Consider the following 18,905-nt stretch of genomic DNA (forward strand, 5'->3'; position numbering starts at 1 on the left):
CAAGAATGACAGTAGCTGCCTAGCTGGGCTAACGAGAGCTCACAGTTTGAATGCACTATATTGGTCAATAAAATACTAGTTCAACAATTAAAAAAAAAAAAAAAAAAAAAACTTTTAATAGCATTTTTTGGCGGTAAAGAAATTGCCATCCCTTTCACAATTCTAGTATCACTCAAATCCAAGATGTACGACATACAACACGTGGCTATTAAGTAAAAATATCTAGACTGAACCATAAAATGTAAGGAAAAACCTACTCTAATCCCTTAAAACTACCGCTTCAATTACAGTGTTCCAAATAATAATGATAATAATAATAAATAAAATAAAGTAACCCCTCAAACTATGAGCTCTTTTTTGGTTAACTTGGACGGCAAACACACAAAATATATATTATACACTCAATGAGTCGGGTAAAAATACCAAAAAATATCCCCTAAAAATGTATGAAAATACCAAAATATCCTTTTTAAGTACAAAAAGAAACAGAAAAATCTGTAGAGGAGACCCACAGCGAGGTCTAATCCGTGGGTCTCCGCGGAAGAGATCTACGGCCGTGGGTTAAGCAAAAGGGGCTATACTACTACCAACAGACGAGATTTTTAGTGTAACTTGATGAGTACTTGCAAATGCTATTAGACTTTCAATTTCTCTCGCACTACAAAATGTAAAGATTTTGCTCACATCTGTGAAGCAAGGACTACAACACCTTTTATTTTTCGATGAGGCAAGGTAAGTAAAACAAAAGCATACAACACCAACAAGGAAAAAGAAAAAAGACATAACAAGGGGGCATGTTTCTTCTCAATTCCCTGTCATGGCTCCCCTTAATAAATCAACTCAAATCATTTAGTTACACAAGTTTGCTGCACCCCCTCCCCCCCCAATCTACATCTCCATGTAATGACTGAAACCAAGAAGCACTAACAGAATCAACCTAATTTTTCAAGCAAAGGATCAAAGAAGCTTCTTTTCCTTGTCCATCAAAATGGTGTGTTTCAACAACATCCATTGCTTTGCATTAGAGTAAAAAGTAAGCAAAGTGAACTGCAAGAAGCAAAGAAGCATAATCACAGCTTCAAAAAGGAAAGGATATCTACGTGGAGGATGCATGGTTAAGTAAACGCCATGAAGAACAACAGAGCATAATACAAGAAAGGTTGTCATATATGTATTGAAGGAGCGTGTCTCCTTTCTATCTTGTCTTCTGCTTGGCAAATGGTAACAAATAAGGATGAATAGCGCAGAGAGTGCAGTATATGGCAGAATCAGTTTGTCACGACATAGAAGAGGGAACATAGAGAACAAGGCATTAAGTGTAATCCATTCAAGTAGAAAAGGCTCTTCCAGTGCCAAAAGGCTTGCAGGCAGGAGAGGCAGCAAAATTGACTTCTCATGCACTGCAAATTAAAACATCAGCCAGCAATGCAAATAACTGTTACATACTCACTATGGAAAAATAAATTCGAGAAAAGAATGTTAAAATAGAGTGAAAGAAACATATATTTTGACCTACCTTGGAATGAGAACATATAGAATGAGAATGCACTATTCAGCAGTCCATAAAGGAAACCTTGGCTGCTTGGCGCCCATATCTGCTGAACCATTGAAGGCAGACAAGTCAAAATAGTAGCACCCAGGCTAAAAAGCTTCAGCGATTCTGTGGTGAACATTCTCTTCCATTTTATAAGAACTGAAGTGGTGCACCAAAAGTTAGCCACATAATCCTCGAATATTCCTCTCTCAAAAGGAGCAAGGCGAGAGAGAACCTGGACATTCACCAAGCTCAAGTAAATCATAAAGTCCAAAATTAACTCACGGAAGAATTTCTGTTGAGCACTTCATGTATTCTATAGCACGTAGTTCATGTTCTCAGGACATAAATATCTATATAAAAAAAATTACTTGGAACGTACCTTTGCCAATGGCCTATGGACCCATTGACATCTCCTCCCACATTAACCAAGGGATGCGGGTTAAGGTCAAGAGTTGAATCCAATATGGGGGTGTAATGTTTTATTTACCTAGAAAAACCTCAAATCGTACTTTTCAATTTAATGGTCTAATCCTAGTGTTGGTTCCCCACCAAAAGTGGTGTTGGGAGGGATGGTTTGCATACATTTCTACCCCTCAGATATTCTTCGCATGGAACGGCCACTCTCAAGACTTGAATCGATGCACTTAAGCTTGATAGTCCAAGTGTTTACTATATTGCACTAGAAAATAACCCCCAAGATTCCACTTCAGAAGATGGAAATATGACTTCAAAACACTTCAACCACTTAAAATGACTTTTTCAATAACCCTTTAGACCAGTACTTGTTCTGCTTTTCACAAAAATAAACCAACATGATGAGGACATAGACATGAAAATTGGTGTCTTGACATAGAGACCTTAACATATTCTTTGTATGCATTAGTGATTGAGATGTGTAGTACACCTGTCTCTGTCCAATATGGAAAGTCCTTGTTATATATGATCTGAAATCCTTGAGTATAGATTGCTCCTTTTTCTTCTAGTCGGTCAGAATTGCTCAAACTTGTTAAACAGGATGAATGGGATATATAAATTCAATGTCCTGAACGTTGACAAATTCAGTTCTCCTTTTGTTGTATGTATCAGTATATCAGGATATAAAAGGGCAAGACAAAGATTTATAGCATAAAAACAGAAAGGATGGATAGCCATTTAATCTATGTAGTAAACCATGATCCTGGTAAAGAAGTACCACAAAGAAATATGGTGTTAAGTTATTGCAAAATAAAAGCAAATTGACCATAGCTGTTTACCCTTAAAAAGGCTTCCATGGAGTGGAGATATGGCCACCAAACAAGTGCAAATGTTCCCAAGACCACAAGGCCCAGTTTCGATACTTCAAGAAGAGGATTTTGGCGCCTAAGACATTTACCCAAGAGATGGCTGAAAAATGCAGGTGCAAAATATGCAGTCATCTGCAGCAAACCACAAATAAACATTCCCGGAGGACAAATCAGCTGGCAGGAGTGAAGTACAACAACCTGTCACATATACGTTTGCTACCCTTCCTACCTACAGGTGGAGAATAGCGAGGTCCCCACTTTTATTGGACTAAATATACCCAAAATGAAGCCATTTAGTATTTTCATATGAAACAAAATGAATACTAGGAAAAAACAATTCATTGATAAAAGCAACATTTACCGAATCACGAATTGATTATTCGTTGTGTTTCCCTCTTGGCATTTTAGTATTTCTTAGAACATCAAGGCATACTCCCTAACAAGATTGACATGGTCTCATTCTCAAACAATATAGAAAATAAAATCCCTCTGCTCAACCCAACACTCAAGGGATTTCCTGGATCGCGAACAAACAACAATAAGGGTACATGTGAACATCCAACGGAAATTGATTTCTTTTTCAGCGTTCCATTTCAAAAAATTGTGTGCATCAGAAGCCACAGAAAACAAAAGGAGCCCTTCCCCCTTTACTTTTTATGTGAAGCTCAGATGAACCTTTGTAAATTTGACAAAATAGGCAACTTGTAGTCATTATAAGTAATAGATCATGATGCAAGGTAATTTGAATTAGAAGCACCTGTTTGTGGTTGAGAGCAAGACTGAACAAGAAACAAGCTAATAGCTCTTTGTTAGAGAGAACAGCAGCAACAGCTCCAACAGTAAGGCCCAAACTGATACAATTGTACTGACAGAATAAATACAGATGAGAAATCAAACATTAGCAACTGATACTAATTGCCTTAAAAGTTCTAAAATGGTGGAAAAAAGCATCGGAAAATTCAATTTGGAACCTGAAAATGACCATGATCAATTAGCATCAGACATGGATTCAGTAACATGATTGCAATGTGCCATGCTATGTCAGTTTTATGGCCATGTGGGCGACCAGTATAGTACACAACAATGAAATAGAAAACTGCAGGAAAGAACACCAGTGCATCAGACGAAAGAACTGTCCACCTCATGAGAAGTTTTCTGCAGTAAAAAAGCATAGACAGCATCGGGAAACTCAAATGTATCATTACCACTCATCAAGAAAATGTAAATTGAAGTATATAAAAAGGAAAATCAGTTACTGGAAAAGAATCCCGGATAATACGAACCCAAGATAAGACTCATGGCCTCGAGAAGTGAAAAGAGAAACTGCTTCAGGATGGAAGAATCTGAGAAGTAGACCATGGGCATAACTCTGGTAAGCAGTAAGGGGAGGATAGTCAAGTCCCCAGTAGCTGAGATCATTGGATGTACTGTTACGATACCATTCCTTGGGTGGCAAATTAAGGGTGATCTCCATCCAATGCCTCTGTGCCTCAAAGTCCCCATACTTGGGAGGATTTCCTGCACCGGAATAAGGATGAAGGGATACGGCCACTCGCACCAAAAATGAAAATACTGCAATGCACAGGAATGAGGCCGCAATTCCCCTGTGAACAACCTCCTCCTTGTCCTCCATCACCTTCCATCCGCTCTTCTTCTCCATCTCTCTTACACCACGATTCTACCGTTTGTTCAGTAGTCTGTATAAAAAAAAGCCACCGGAAAGATATCAATGTAAGAACAGGATTCCCAGATACAGTGCATTTGTTCATAACTTACAAAATCAGTCCCAAGCTTTACTGAGGAAACAGAAAATGAAGAATTTGAAAATAAACGAATTTTCAGTTCATCCAATCCAATCAACACAATTTAATTTAGGGCATAATTTCTAACCCAAGTCAAATCCAGTCAAAAATAATGAAATCGGAAATAGTACAGTTACGTGATTTATAGAAATGGCGAACGAGAAGAAGTGGAAAATTAAATTATATGAAACAAATAACAAGTGAATAACATGAAGAATTGCCTCTCGCTTGGAGAATTGAACAAGTGAATCTAGGCTGTCGGAGGTCTATGACTAATAGAGTGGGACTGAAGATTTTAGAGAAGGGTCTGATGAAGCTAGAGCGTTTTCTTCCTATTGGGTTTGATCTGAATCGCCATCGTCAAAACAAATAATACAAAGAAAACTAACCTGCTGTCTTTTTTTCTAGTGTCAGCATTTGATTTATGCACGAGAAAGACGAATGCCTGTGAGAACCGTTCGGAATCGAGTTAAAAGCGGTGCATCTCGGTCAGAGTCGACAATTATCACTGTTAATTGAGAGAGATAAGAAGGGCTTAAGAGAGGCCTATCTGGCTTTAGAGATATAAGATTAAGAAGGGGTTCGCCTTGTTGCCGTTGGTGCGGTGTTTTTCAGGTTTGTTTGGTTCACAAGAAAGTCGTGTTTCAGAAACCAGCTATTCAATGGGCAGGGGCATTTAGGGATGTAATTGAAGCAAAGCTATCGGTAAGTATCGTTCGGACTCGGCTCGATAAGGCTCGACTCGATAAGCAAATCCAGATTTTGATGCTCGTCATAAGCTTGAGCCGAACTCGAGCTTATGTACATTCTTCACGAGCCGAGCTTTGACAATCACTACTCGCTTGAGTTCAGTTCGTATACATGCCTAGGCATTTGTGCTCCTCCAACAACCACTCCAAACATCCTCAAGGGTAGTTTAATCGGTTGGGGATCACGCTTCATGAAGCGGAAGTTGCTAGTTCGAATTTTTCTCTCATCTTGTGTGGACAAGTAAAAAAAAAAAAAAAAAAAACCACTGCCGACTCTGGCACATGACTTTCTCCTGACGTGAACCAATTAAATAAACCTAAATTCTAAAACACTGCTGACACTTATTTTTTTGCCTACTCACCAAATTTTTGTCCATAAACAGATATATAAGATAGAATTTCTGAATTTTTATTATTTCATTCATAGAAAAATCAATCTATCCAGTCAATTAATTGATTTTTTTTTAAAATTTTTTCTATGTTATATTGTTTAGTAAATAAAAATTTATTATTTGTCTAAAATCATGTAAAAATATTAATCTTATAAAAAACATATTGATACTTTTTAGTGCTAATCAAATAATCAAAATGCATTTTTATTACTTCTTTCCAAGTGTCCTCAAAACTATTTTTTATAGAGATAGTTCTCATAAAGCAACACCTCGTATAAAAATACATTAATGGAAAATACTAAATTTAAAGGAGTATGTTAGATGCACAACAATACTGATGTGTTCATTATTTTTAATTTTTTTTTCTTTTTAGAAAAAATACTTAACATATTAGTATTGTTTTGTAATTGTTGTATAAGCGTAGTGCAAATAACATATCTCAATTTAGAGACTAGAATTAAAACTGTGTTCGAGCTGAGTCGAGTCGAGTCGAGTATTGAATGTTTAGTATTTTTTTCGTTTATGTTTTTTCCCCTCTTTTAAACATATATCCTTGATCAACTTTTGAAGTTCGATTGTTCTTCTTTTTTTGCTATCTTATTACTTTGAGAAATTCAAACAACAATGGAAGGAAAGAGGCATCGACCAATTTCTTCACTTGAGGAGGGTAGCACTGCGGAGCCTATTTCCTCTTTTAAAGAAAGAAAATCCATACAATCAAAATGCAATATCTTTATAATAATAATAATAATAATAATAAGTCTCTCAAGCCCCCTACTTAAGTGGCAAGAAAAAAGTTGCTTTCTTTTAAAAAAATAAAAAAAAAAAAATGTTTATAGTCGTGTGCCTTATTCACGTCATATCGTACAGAAAATGAGACAAAAGATTATGGACCCATTTAAGGTCGAATAATATAATTAAGATCAATTTTATTTATTTTTTTAGTTTGATTAATGTATCCTACGTTCCTACTTATCTCTTATTAAAGTTGCAATGTCACTTTTTTGCTCCCTGGATGGAAGTGCATATCCACGATGATGAAGATGGACTAAATTTTGTAAGGAAGAGAAGTTGAGTTTAATTTTCTTTTCTTTTCTTTTTTCCAAATAGACATTATTAGCTAAGTTAATCTCTGTGACGTATTTGTCAGCATCCCAAGGATTACAATACCAGTTACGACATGAGTTATAGTTATTTGTTCTAGGCACTCCACCACCCCTTCTCCTGTAGGGCTGGTTTCTTGATTAAAAGTGTGTTTGGATGGTGTTGAAAAATATAATTTTTATTTATTGAAAAAGTTAGAGAGTTTTTTTATTTTTATTTATTTTTTTTTTTTTAAAAAAAAAAGCCTTATTTTCAAGCTTATGTAAAAATGTGTTTTGGACCTTTTTATAATAAAAAAGCTAAAGAAGTACTTTTTAAGTTTTTCTTTTTTTTATCAAATGGACTCATGTTTGCTTAACACGGCTTTTAATGTACTGAAAATACTTCTTAAGTTCCTTAAGTTAACACAATCCTAAATTAGAGCATGTTTGGAATTGTGTTGAAAAATAGAGCTTTTATATTCAGAAAGAGCTTTTGAGAAAAATCTTCATTTTCAAAAGTGCGTTTTAACATTTTTTAGAGCAAAAAAATCAAATAAGTATTTTTTTTTTGACTTTTTTTACCAAACATACTCATTTTTGCTTTGCACAACTTTCTATGTACTAAAAGTACTTTTTAAACTTATTAACACAATCTCAAACAGGTCATAAGTGAATTAGGCGGTTGCCTAAAGCCCTAATGAAATAAGGTTCCAAATAGCAATTATATAATTAAGTTTCTTTTTAAAAAATTACAAAAGGTTTAAGGCCCCATTATAGTGAACATGTTTTTTTTTTTTTTTTTTTTTGAAAGCTCCCTAGAGTCCCTAGATTAGTACAAATAGAAGTCGAGATTGAGTCAGGGAAAGACTCAATCCAGACTCGATGAAGACCCTGTTGAACTGCCAGGCAAGCCAACAAATGGGCCACAATATTAGAATTGCCATTTACATGTGAAACTTGCCAATTAGAGAAACACTGAGCCAATATACGTGTGTCCTCAATGATATAACCATAGCTCGGCGGTTGTAGTCCCGTGGACTTCAGAGCATCCACAATCACCTTAGCATCTCCTTCCAACCAGATCCTCCAAAAACCCATGGCTTTCGAAAACTCCACCCCCATCCGTGCTACTAGTGCCTCCGCCGCAGTGGGATCATACATGTACGAAAGGGTCGTGCATAGGGAAGCACACACCCTACCCATGAAATCCCTTGCTACTAAACCCACACCCATTACTTGTTTAGCCTTATCCACCGATGCGTCCCAGTTGATTTTAATCCAACCTGAACCTGGCTTCTCCCATTTAGGTAGAGTGGCCGACGCATCAACCATCAAAACAGGCTAGAGGCCCCTTGCTTGCTGAAACGCATCTAGGGAGTCTCTGGCACCTATCATCAAACACCTGGGTGGCAACAGGTTCCCCTGAACACTACCTGATTCCTTCGGTTCCACATTTTGTACGCCATGATAGCTACCAACTCCAACTCCTTCCCCTCCAATTTGGAACTCAACCCTTGAAATATGGATAGGAAATCCCCCCCCCCCCCCCCCCCCCCCTAAGATGACACACTTGTTGATGGATCGGGAGCATTCCGCCCATACCGTAGTAGCCATGGGGCATCGCTAGAGAAAATGCCCGGCAGATTCCACCTCTGTACCACACTAGGGGCAGAAAGGTTCAAGGACAACCTTCCGATGATAGAGCTTTTCCTTAGTTGGGAGCATATTATTACAACCCCTCCACAATAACATTTGGACTGCATGTGAGACATTCAGCGTCCACAGACGTTTCCAAAAAGGACTGCTCGACACCGGATTGGAACAGCTGCCAGAAGCTCTGGACAGACCCTCAACAGCCAAATGATAGGCACTGTGGACAGAGAAATCACCATTTTTGGTACCTGACCACCGCATCTGGTCTATTTGAGATTGAGGAGAAATTGCTATGCCACAAATCTCGGCAACCACTGTTGAAGGGAAGAGGCTCACAACCACAGGTAAGTTCCACCAATTGGTATCCCTATCTATCAATACATCAACAGTTGCATTAGCACTTAAGCCATTAGAATTAGAGTAGATACCAATATTTGAGTTGTTGGGAATCCAGTTGTCCTGCCAAATCCGTATATGCTCCCTGTTCCATTGCCACAATAGACCATCTTGGATTAAAGCCTTGGAGTTCCAGATTGATCTCCAAGCAAACGATGGTATCCAGCCAAGATTAGACTCTAGAAAATCCTTCCCAGGGAAATATTTTGCCCTAAAAACTTAAGCAACCAATGATTCTGGATGTTGTATGAATCTCCACCCCTGCTTAGCCAAAAGAGCCAAATTGAACAGCTCCAAGGTTTTATAACCCAAGCCGTCCGAATCACGACTTATTCCCATCTTCAACCATTTCATCTAAGAGATTTTGGTCATGTTGTCCGTATGGCCCCACCAGAACTTAGCCATCAACGAGTTTATCTCCTTGCAGAGGGTTTTAGGAAGCTGAAAAACGCTCAGTGTAAGTGGGAATAGCCTGCAAAACAGCCTTTAGGAGTATTTCTTTTTTGGCATGGGAGAGAAACTTTTCTTTCCATCCATTCATTCTCCACCAAATCCTACCCTTGATATAGTTAAAAGCACTAACCTTAGACCTTCCGATGAGAGCGGGAAGACCAAGATAACGAGCATAATTCTGAGTTGAAGCCACTCCCACAGTCCCCAACATCATACTTCGACTTGCTGGTTAGGTATTTCGGCTAAAAAAACAGGAAGTTTTATCCCGATTAACCTTTTGGCCCGATGCATTCTCATAACACAAAAGTACCTCTTGGATCGTTCCCCATTCACGTAAATTAGCCCGACAAAATAGGAGGCTATCATCGGCGAAGAAAATATGGTTGATGGAAATACCACACCAGCCAATGGGGATCCCGGACAACAAACTACTCCTTTCCTTGAAATACAACAAGAAGCTCATTGTCTCCGCACAAAGAATGAAAAAATAAGGTGAAAATGGGTCACCTTGCCTTACCCCCCTTGTTGGAATAATATGACCATAAGGTTGCTCATTAATAAGAATTGAATAAGAAACCGAACGCACACAAGTCATCAACAATCCAATCCAATGCTCCGCAATCCCCATCTTCCGCATAATTGCTTCCAAAAAATCCCATTCCAAACGGTCATAGGCTTTGCTCATATCGAGCTTCAATGCCATAAACCCCTCCTTACCCTTTAAACGAGCATCCATTGTGTGCAAAGTTTCAAAAGCCACAAATACATTGTCGGTGATGAGCCTCCCATGAATAAAAGTGCTTTGCTCCGATGAAATGACACTAGAAAGGACCTTCTTAAACCAATTTGCAAGGACTTTTGAATGAGCTTATAAATAACGTTGCAAAGGCTTATAGGCTAGTACTCAGTAACCCGTGAAGGATTAGGAATCTTTGGGATAAGAACTAAATTGGTAGCATTCAACTTAGCATCTAAAAAGCCACCATTAAGAAAATGCAGAACAACCCCACATACCTCACTACCGGTTGTAGCCCAAGATTTTTGGTAAAAAGTCGTTGGAAAACCATCCGGGCCCGGGGCTTTAAGGGGATGCATTTGAGACAATGAAAAAACAACTTCCGCCTCCACAAACGGCTGGCCAAGACAAAGGGTTCCACATGCATGAGACACTCCTAAATCAGTGAGGGACCTTGGGTTGTGAACAATGTCTTATAGTAATGAATAAAAGCCATACTAATATCAGGCTTTGTCTTCCAAATTTGCCCCCCTTCATCATTGATCTGCTGGATGCTATTAATTTCCCGACAATGATTGGCCCAAGTGTGGAAATATTGTGTGTTTCAGTCCCCCCCCCCCCCCCCCCCCCCCCCCACGATACCAATTCTGCTTGGATCTTTGTTTCCATTTGGCATCATCCCTGGCCAAAATTACATCAATCTCACCTTGAAGCCGTTTAATGGTGTCAATATTGTTGGGAGTTTCACGGCTTTGCTCCCTCTTTAGCTGCTAAGTTTTCTGTTTTAAGACCTTAGTGGACTGCCTAAATTTCCTCGAACTCCACCAAGAAAGAGAAAGTTGAGAAGCAGAGAGCTTCCTTTGAATAGATACCATAGCTTCCCCATTAGGAAGATTATCACCCCAAGCCTCCTTGAAAACCTCCAACCACTCCTCACACAATGTCCAACTATCCTCAAACTTGAAACCACGCCTATAGGAGTGCTGATCAGGAGGACCAACAACTACACATACATGTAAATGTGTATGATCCGATGTTCGGGCGGCCAAAACAATAACCGTGAAGGCCAAAAAAAGACGACACCATTCCTGGTTGGCCAAAGCACAATCCAAACGTTTTTTGGTAAACATGCCATCAATTTTGTGGTTACTCCAAGTGAAAGGAGCCCCTTGGAAACCTAAGTCAGCCAACTAGCAATCTTCAAGCACACTCCTAAAGCCATCCATTTGAGATTCTGGCCGAAGAGCAGCCCCCTCCTTTTCAGATTGGTCCATAATTTCATTAAAGTCGCCAACACACATCTAGGGAAGAGGGGAGAAAGACTTCAGATTACGAATTAACTCCCACGAGGATGCACGCTATCCACAAACCGGATGTCCATAAAACCCGGTTAGCTTTCATAGAGGCTGACCAGAATCATTCATTATTGTAGCGTTGATATGTCTCAACGAAAAATTAAAAATCTCTAAAGCTCTCACTTCCCGCCAAAGCAAGGCGAGACCACGACTCCTTCCCACGAGATCCACCACAAAACAACCAGCAAAACCTAACTTCACCCATATCCATTCCATCCGTTTTTTAGAACACAAAGTTTCAATGAGAAAAACGAAACTGGGCTTCTTCTCATTCACCATCTAGCAAAGATCCAGAACTGTCGGGAGGTTCCCAAGCCCCCGACAATTCCAACTAAGGGTAGTCATTGCGGCAGGTGGGGCTGTACATCAGCCACCGCCATTGCCTTTGATTTTTTGACAGGAATCAAGTTAGCCAATAACTTAGCAGACCCCGGTTTCCTCTTCCCCACAGCCGAAAGTGAAGAAGTTGGTCCATTACTGGATCGTCGAACATGTTTCTTGCATTTCCGTAAGGATGGAGAAGGTGCATCCTGCTGAGCATAAAAAATAATGAGACTGAGATTACAGGGGATACCCGTGGAAAGAGTTGGAGGGTCCTCTGGAGCAGGACAAGCGGGAGTTACCATTTGGGCGTGAGGGGCCCCAGACCCAAACATGTCCTTAGCCGTGGAATCCAATCCACTAGAAGGCACTACCTGTTTCCCAAACTCCAAGCCAGGCTCACCTATTGGCACTCGTGAACTTCTCCTGGCCACGTTATCTCCATGCATGGCCACGTTAGCACCCAAACAAGGGACATCAATGACATTAAATGCCTTAGAAGTATCACCCTCAATAGGAACCGCCTGCGAAAAGCCACTGCCAAGTGGCAACATAACCGACTCTTTAGAAAGTTGCGGTTGTGGGAGAATGCAAAGACGTGTCACCAAGATGGACTTCCGAAACCATCTCCTGCATAGAGACAGCTGCATGTTGAGCCAAACCGCTAAAAGGCAGCTCCACCACCCCATCGGATGCCCGGGATCCAACGCTCAATCGGCCCCATTCCCCTAAAGCACTGCCAGAGATGGCACCCAACTGAGTGTCGGCCATGCCAGAAAAAAAAAAAAAAAAAAAAAAAAAGGACGAGAGCTTCCCCCTGCCATGGGACGGCGACCATAACCATCTGCTCGAAGCCAAACACCAAATTGCACTTAAGGGGGATTACCCTTCCTACCTGCCACTCTCAGGTTTAAACAACCACCCACTCCATGCCGGACCAAGCCACATTGGAAACAAAACTTAGGTAACTTTTCATACTGAAAAGCTATCCAAGTTGAATTTCCATTCAACTTTAGCATACGCCCTCGAACCAAAGGCTTAGAAAGGTCCACCCGAACACGCACCAGAAGGTATTCCTCCTAGCCCACTCCATCTTCATCAGTCTCAACCTCCACCACCTGGCCAATTGAACTGCCCAATTGAACACCCATGGTTTCAGACATACACGAAAGAGGCAGTTGGAACATCCGCACCCAAAACAACACTTTTGCAAACTCCATAGAAGAAGGGGCAACAGTCCCATTATACTCCTCCACAGAAAAGAGATTCCCCTCAAACACCCAGAGGCGGTCTTCAAGGACTTGGTCTTTTTCCCAAAAATGTTCAAATTCAATAAGGAACAGATTGTCCCCTAGATTCGTAAAACTAGTGTTACCAGCTGGTCTCCAGCCCTTAATCAACGTAGACCGAATTGCATTCTTCCCAATGAGACGATCCGCCAGTAGCTTCGCCACAAGGCAAGTTTTTTCCCCTATCAACAATGTGATGGAGCCCCTGAACAGAAGCATCCACCACACAGCTTTCCTCCTCCATCAACGTGAAATTCTTCTAGAGATTTGTTAGATCATCCATCATGATCAAAACAAAACACCAATGAATTAAAAGATCCCAACCGAAAACAACTTCTGAGTCAAAAGACCAGAAAAAACACCTTCCAACTCTATGGATTCAAGAATCCCGTAGAGAGAAAAAACGGTTTTTAGATTTACTAGTTGATAAGATGAACATATTAGTTAAAAGCTCTTTAATTAAGGCTTCGATAATGGCAAAAAATAATTAAAAAAAATTGAATCCCAAAATATTGAACTTTGAAAGGAAAGAAATAGAAAAAATGAAAACCTACATTAATGACACTCTTAAAATAGTAACTAAACTCGTCATTTTGAGAGAACCTCTTCCTTCTCTCTAGAGGAGAAGTTTCCACCTCCTTTGTGAGACTCTTCGCTGCTTCTTGTGGCTATTCTAGGGGTGGAGGGAGGAGTCCTCCCTCATCTCTTCCCCATTTTTCCTTTTCCCCTTTCTTTGGTTTTTCTCGCTATTCTTTTTTTGTTTTGGTGTGTTCCCTATGTCTCCAACAGTGTTGCCACTCCAACTATGCTCCTTCGCGCCTCCACCACTACCAAGTTGTGCCATCACATTGGACCTCCGCTCAATGTTGTCTTTTCCACGAGAGACCTCCACCTAACATTGCCCCTTCCTTCCAAGCTAGATTTGTTTGTCTTCGCTGCTCCCACCCTCCAACGCGCCACTCCACCACCTTCCTTTACCTCTTCGCTGTCCATTGCTGGTTTTTGTGCCTCCACTCATTGCCTTCGCGCTACCAGCACTCCTCCACGTATTGGCGCGTCGTTGGATTTGAGGAAATCATAGGGTGTTCCTTTCACAGAAGCAAATTTTCCAATTGGAATAAGATGGCTATCAACAACTGTGATGTGGGATCCAAATATCTGGACCTCATTGGAAAGGATATCGCTGCTGTTATGGCCACCTAAGTTCCAGTATGTGTGCTAGGAAAAAAACGAAAAAAAAAAAAAAACGATTTTTTTTTAACAAAAAACAAAAAAAAAAAAAAACTGAAAATTAAAAAAAAAAAAAAAAAACAACTTTTTATTTTTTTTGTTTTTTGTTTTTGTTTATTTATTTTAGATTTTTTTAATAATTTTTTAGTTTCTTTTTTTAAAAAAAATTAATAATTTTATGAAAAATATTTTTGTCATTATGGAGGACATTGACATTTTTTGATAATTTAGAGGGGGAGATTGACATAATTGGTAGCTTGGGGGAGACATTGACAATGAGGTGATAGTTTGAGAGGGTTATATGTACTTTTTCCTTTTTAAAATTTCAATACCCAGTTCGGATAACCGAGTACCAACTGGTAACCGCCGATTATTATAAACCCAGTTAACTAGCTACCCGATTACCAGAGTCGGTTGGTGATTTTGGCCAACCGACTCCGGGTTTTCACCCATAGCAGTCTTAGTCAACCAAAGTTGCTTGAGACTGTCAAATCAGCATTGTATGATAATTGTGAGATAAAAATGTCGTTTCTATCATTACTCTTTTTTACTTAGTAATGTTATATACTAAATTTTAATCTCACAATTATTCACAATACTGACGTGATAGTTCCAATCAACTTTTGATTTTTATTTTTCTGGTAAACAATGATTGATCTGAGGTCTGGTTGAGATTGACACATCAGTATTGTAAAATAAAACTATGGTTTGGCCAACTTGAATGAGCATTTTTAACGCCACATGCTTATCACGTGTTTTTTTAATAGCTTTAATAAGAAAGCATGTGTTTCTCACATGTTAAAGGATACTTGACAATTTATTAGATTGGTTTGAAATGCTAGACTTCCCAAAATTTTGTTCTAAAATTTTGTTTCCAAATGTTGTATCACAATCTCATGAGATTGTGACACATTTCTCAAAATGATAGATCATATGAGATTGCGACACATCATTTGGGAACCAAATTTTAGAGAAGAATTTTGGGATGTGTAGAATGATATCAATGTATGTATGTATGTATGTATGTAATATGATTAAAAAAAAAAATGGGTAAAACCAATAAAGTTACATAATTTTTATGGCAATATAATTCTCATACACAATATTTTTTATTCATACAAGTTCATCAAACAGTACGATACTCAACTTAACAAAAAGCATTTCATAATTGAGTTTCATCCCCAGATCCAACCATATACATCTCTTGGTTCCTTAGCTCCCATAGTGAATATGCATGTAGAGGCTTGGCTATTGGCTTCCTCCGAGAAAGAAATTCTTGAGACACGCATTTCATTATAGGCCGAGACTTTGGTTTGGTGTGTACACATGCAAATGCTATTGTTGCAACAAGGAAAATATCATGTGCAACTAGATGATTTGGAGGTGATAGACGTTGGTCTAATATTTCATATAACATCACGTTTTGAGAAGACGATGATGATAATGAAGTCAGGAGTTCCGTTGGATATCTTCCCATTAATATTTCCAATGCCATCACTCCAAAGCTATAAACATCGCATTTTTCAGTAACTTTCATGGTATAGGCCAACTCTGCATATAAAAAAGAAAATGACAAATTAAAACTATTACAAATGTAATAACCTTTCATTCTCTTTTTCCTTTATATATATATATATATATATTTCAACGTAAGAAGCTGGTCAAAACTTGTCATTGCATAATAATTCCATAGTGAAAATGGTTGTTTGCGACCATGCATGAGTCGATTCAAATAGTTATTGACAAGGTAACCCTACTAACACAAATATTGAAAAGATATTTGTTCCACATGGCTACTTATATGTTTTTGAATAATAGTCTGGACTTAAAATAAAGATATAAATTTTAGCAAAAAAATAATAGTTCACCTGGGGCAATGTAACCGTAAGTGCCTGCAACTAATGTCTGATTGGAAGAATCCGGATCAAGAAATTTAGCAGTGCCAAAGTCAGAGACAAAAGCCTCTAGTTTATTGTTCAATAGAATATTGTTACTTGATATATCTCGATGAACAATTGTTGGGATGCACTCGTGATGCATGTAAGATAAGGCGTGTGCAGTGTCTTTGATGATGTTTACCCTCTTGCTCCAATCTAATTCCACAGCTTCAATCTCGTCGTTTAGGACACAAAACAAACTTCCCCTTTCCTTGTACTCATAAACCAAAAACATACATCGCTTATGCAAACAAAACCCATAAAGCTTTATAATGTTTCTATGCCTAATCTCTGTTAACACCTTTATCTCGTTCTTGAAACTCTTATCAAAAGCTGGATTCTCAGCCTCTAAGCGATGAAGCTTCTTCAAGGCAACTACTTTTCCACCAGGTAGTTCTGCTTTGTAAACACTTCCATAACCACCTGTCCCAATACAATACTTAATGTCAAAGTCCTCGGTCGCTTGAATGATGTCTTCATATGCAATATTTCCATCATAATTCCATATCGAGAACAAGTTTCCATTCTTTCTTTCTGTTGACATAGATTGGGTTTTTTTAACCACACGTTTAGACAGGAAAAAACAAAAACCCCCAAGAACTAAGAATCCAAGGAAAATGCTAATGGGTGCAATGATTTTTACTTTGGGTATAACTGATTTGTTACTGACTAGGGAATGTGAAAGGGAAGGAGGGGAAAGTGAAAGGCAAGGAGAGAAACCCACGAAATCACCGCATAAATCCTTGTTGCCAATTAACGTGTCAGATGTATGATTTTGATAACTGTCTGGTATTTGACCAGACAAAGAATTGTATGACAAGTTGATATGTGTTATAGAAGTGAAAGAAAGGGGTACGTTGCCAGAAAGATTGTTGTAGCTAAGATCCAAGACCACTAAAACTGGTAAACCCCATAGATCAAGAGGTATTTTTCCACTAATAAAGTTATGACTAAGGTTTATAGTGGCCAAGAAAGTAAGGTGTCGGATCTCATAGGGAACACTTCCATGAAAGGAGTTGTTGCTCAATAACAATCGCTCCAGCGAATGGCAATTGGTTAGCTGAGTAGGAATTGAGCCAGTGAGATTGTTAGATTCGAGAACGAGATGGGTCAGCTTCTTCAAATTCCCCATTTCTCCTGGGATATAACCACTAAGGTTGTTATTTTTTAGGGACATATATCTCAAATTCTCCATATTGCCTATTTCTAGGGGAATGGAACCATGGATTCGATTGTTGCGGAGCAACAAATATATCAAATTAGTTAAATGGCCTAGAGTAGAAGGGATTGGACCACTAAGATTGTTATTATGCAGGTACAAATATTTCAGATTAGTTAGATGGCCGAGAGTAGGAGGGATTGGACCACTAAGGCCGTTAAACGACAAATCAAGGCGAACTAAATTAGGGAGGGAAGAGAAGTTGAGTTTTAACTTAACTGGAGAATGGAGCTGATAAGCCATTGCAATCCAAATGATGCTTCCATTAGTATTGCACATAATACCATTCCAGTAACAATGAGGAACGTTGCTGGTGTTGGCACTCCCCCACCACCGACTCTCCAGCAGAGCCTTTGCTTCTAGTGATAGTGCCGATGATTCAGATGCGGCACTATCCAAATAAGTTCCATACAACAAGATACATGCTACGACCACAATGGAAATGGAAAGAGAGGGTTTCATGCCTGCAAGTAGTTAGTAGTGTATGATTGATGAGGGCAATGGCAAAAGGGTTGATTGTTATGTACATCACTGGGGAGTGGGGACACTTTAATAAGAAAGATCAGAGGAGGGGGGGGGGGGGGGGGGGGGTTTGGTGAACGGAGGGTGCCATGTTTTCATGAAGTGTATGATTGATGAGGACAATGGCAGAGGATTGATTATTATTATTAATAAGAAAGATCAGAGGGGGTCCAAACTTTTGGACTGAGAGTCATTTATTATTATTTTGTTCATGACTTGGGGACATAAGAAAGATTTGTGGACTTGGGAGTCAAGGTAATGATTGCCTTTTCGAATCCCATGGATCTGCAATTTTTCCTTTCGAAACCAAAGTGTCTGATTGATGAGGGATCCACCCAGCAATAAGGACCGGAAGGGATTGGACCAATTTCATATTTGGATGACTATATATAATATCTACCACACTTTCTGCTAAGCTTGCACTTTGGAAAAAAGAGACCCTCATAATTCATTTCTCAACTGAGGTGAAGTCAGGTTGGGTCAAAATCAAATGGCCAGTGCAAACCACCCAAGACGAACCTGAAGCGTACGTTTAGTAGGTCCTTTTCAACGGTGTGGATTACAACTCTTAGGTTTATTAGTCTTAATGCTGCAGGAGTTTTAACATATTCGTCCATGTTATGAGTGATTTGTATCTGGTGTGAGAAAATGGCTACAGGTTCAAAGAATCAATCTGTAAATGAAGGTTTCCTCATTGATTAGTATGTTAACTAATTCCCTGCATTACATTTACATTGCAGAGTGATCTTACAAAATTTTGTGTTGCATCAAGTAGGAACACATCCAGTGTTAGAGAATATATTTTTCATATAATTATAATTTATAAATGGTAGGAGAAAATAGTAGATTGTACGAATTGATTGTAATTGATTAGAATCAAATCGTACAATCTAATATGTTCTCTTACCATATCCAATCACGATTGTCTGAAAAATATATTCACTAA

At 38.9% G+C, this 18,905-nt stretch overlaps 2 protein-coding genes across 3 annotated transcripts; both read right to left on the reverse strand.

Moving 5' to 3' along the window:
- Positions 1 to 668: 668 nt before the first annotated feature.
- On the reverse strand, positions 669 to 5,256 carry LOC133859719 (probable dolichyl pyrophosphate Man9GlcNAc2 alpha-1,3-glucosyltransferase). 2 transcript variants are annotated; one of them, XM_062295233.1, is made up of 7 exons: positions 5,012 to 5,256; positions 4,104 to 4,517; positions 3,792 to 3,975; positions 3,578 to 3,685; positions 2,791 to 2,952; positions 1,517 to 1,769; positions 669 to 1,400 (listed from the first exon to the last, which is right to left on the reverse strand). In XM_062295233.1, exons 2-7 carry the CDS (start codon positions 4,478 to 4,480, stop codon positions 958 to 960), a joined length of 1,527 nt encoding a protein of 508 aa, XP_062151217.1. In that variant the 5' UTR covers positions 4,481 to 4,517; positions 5,012 to 5,256; the 3' UTR covers positions 669 to 957. The 2 variants fall into 2 exon arrangements, with proteins under 2 accessions (XP_062151217.1, XP_062151218.1); XM_062295234.1 differs by lacking the exon at positions 5,012 to 5,256 and adding an exon at positions 4,844 to 5,001.
- A 10,187-nt stretch (positions 5,257 to 15,443) lies between these two features.
- Positions 15,444 to 17,899, reverse strand: LOC133860566 (probable leucine-rich repeat receptor-like protein kinase At1g35710). The gene is made up of 2 exons (XM_062296146.1): positions 16,150 to 17,899; positions 15,444 to 15,832 (listed from the first exon to the last, which is right to left on the reverse strand). The coding sequence occupies exons 1-2, from the start codon at positions 17,897 to 17,899 to the stop codon at positions 15,444 to 15,446; spliced, it is 2,139 nt and encodes a 712-aa protein (XP_062152130.1).
- Between the last annotated feature and the right edge of the window lie 1,006 nt (positions 17,900 to 18,905).

Source organism: Alnus glutinosa, chromosome 2 (genome assembly GCF_958979055.1).
Source record: "Alnus glutinosa chromosome 2, dhAlnGlut1.1, whole genome shotgun sequence".
Lineage (NCBI taxonomy): Eukaryota > Viridiplantae > Streptophyta > Magnoliopsida > Fagales > Betulaceae > Alnus > Alnus glutinosa.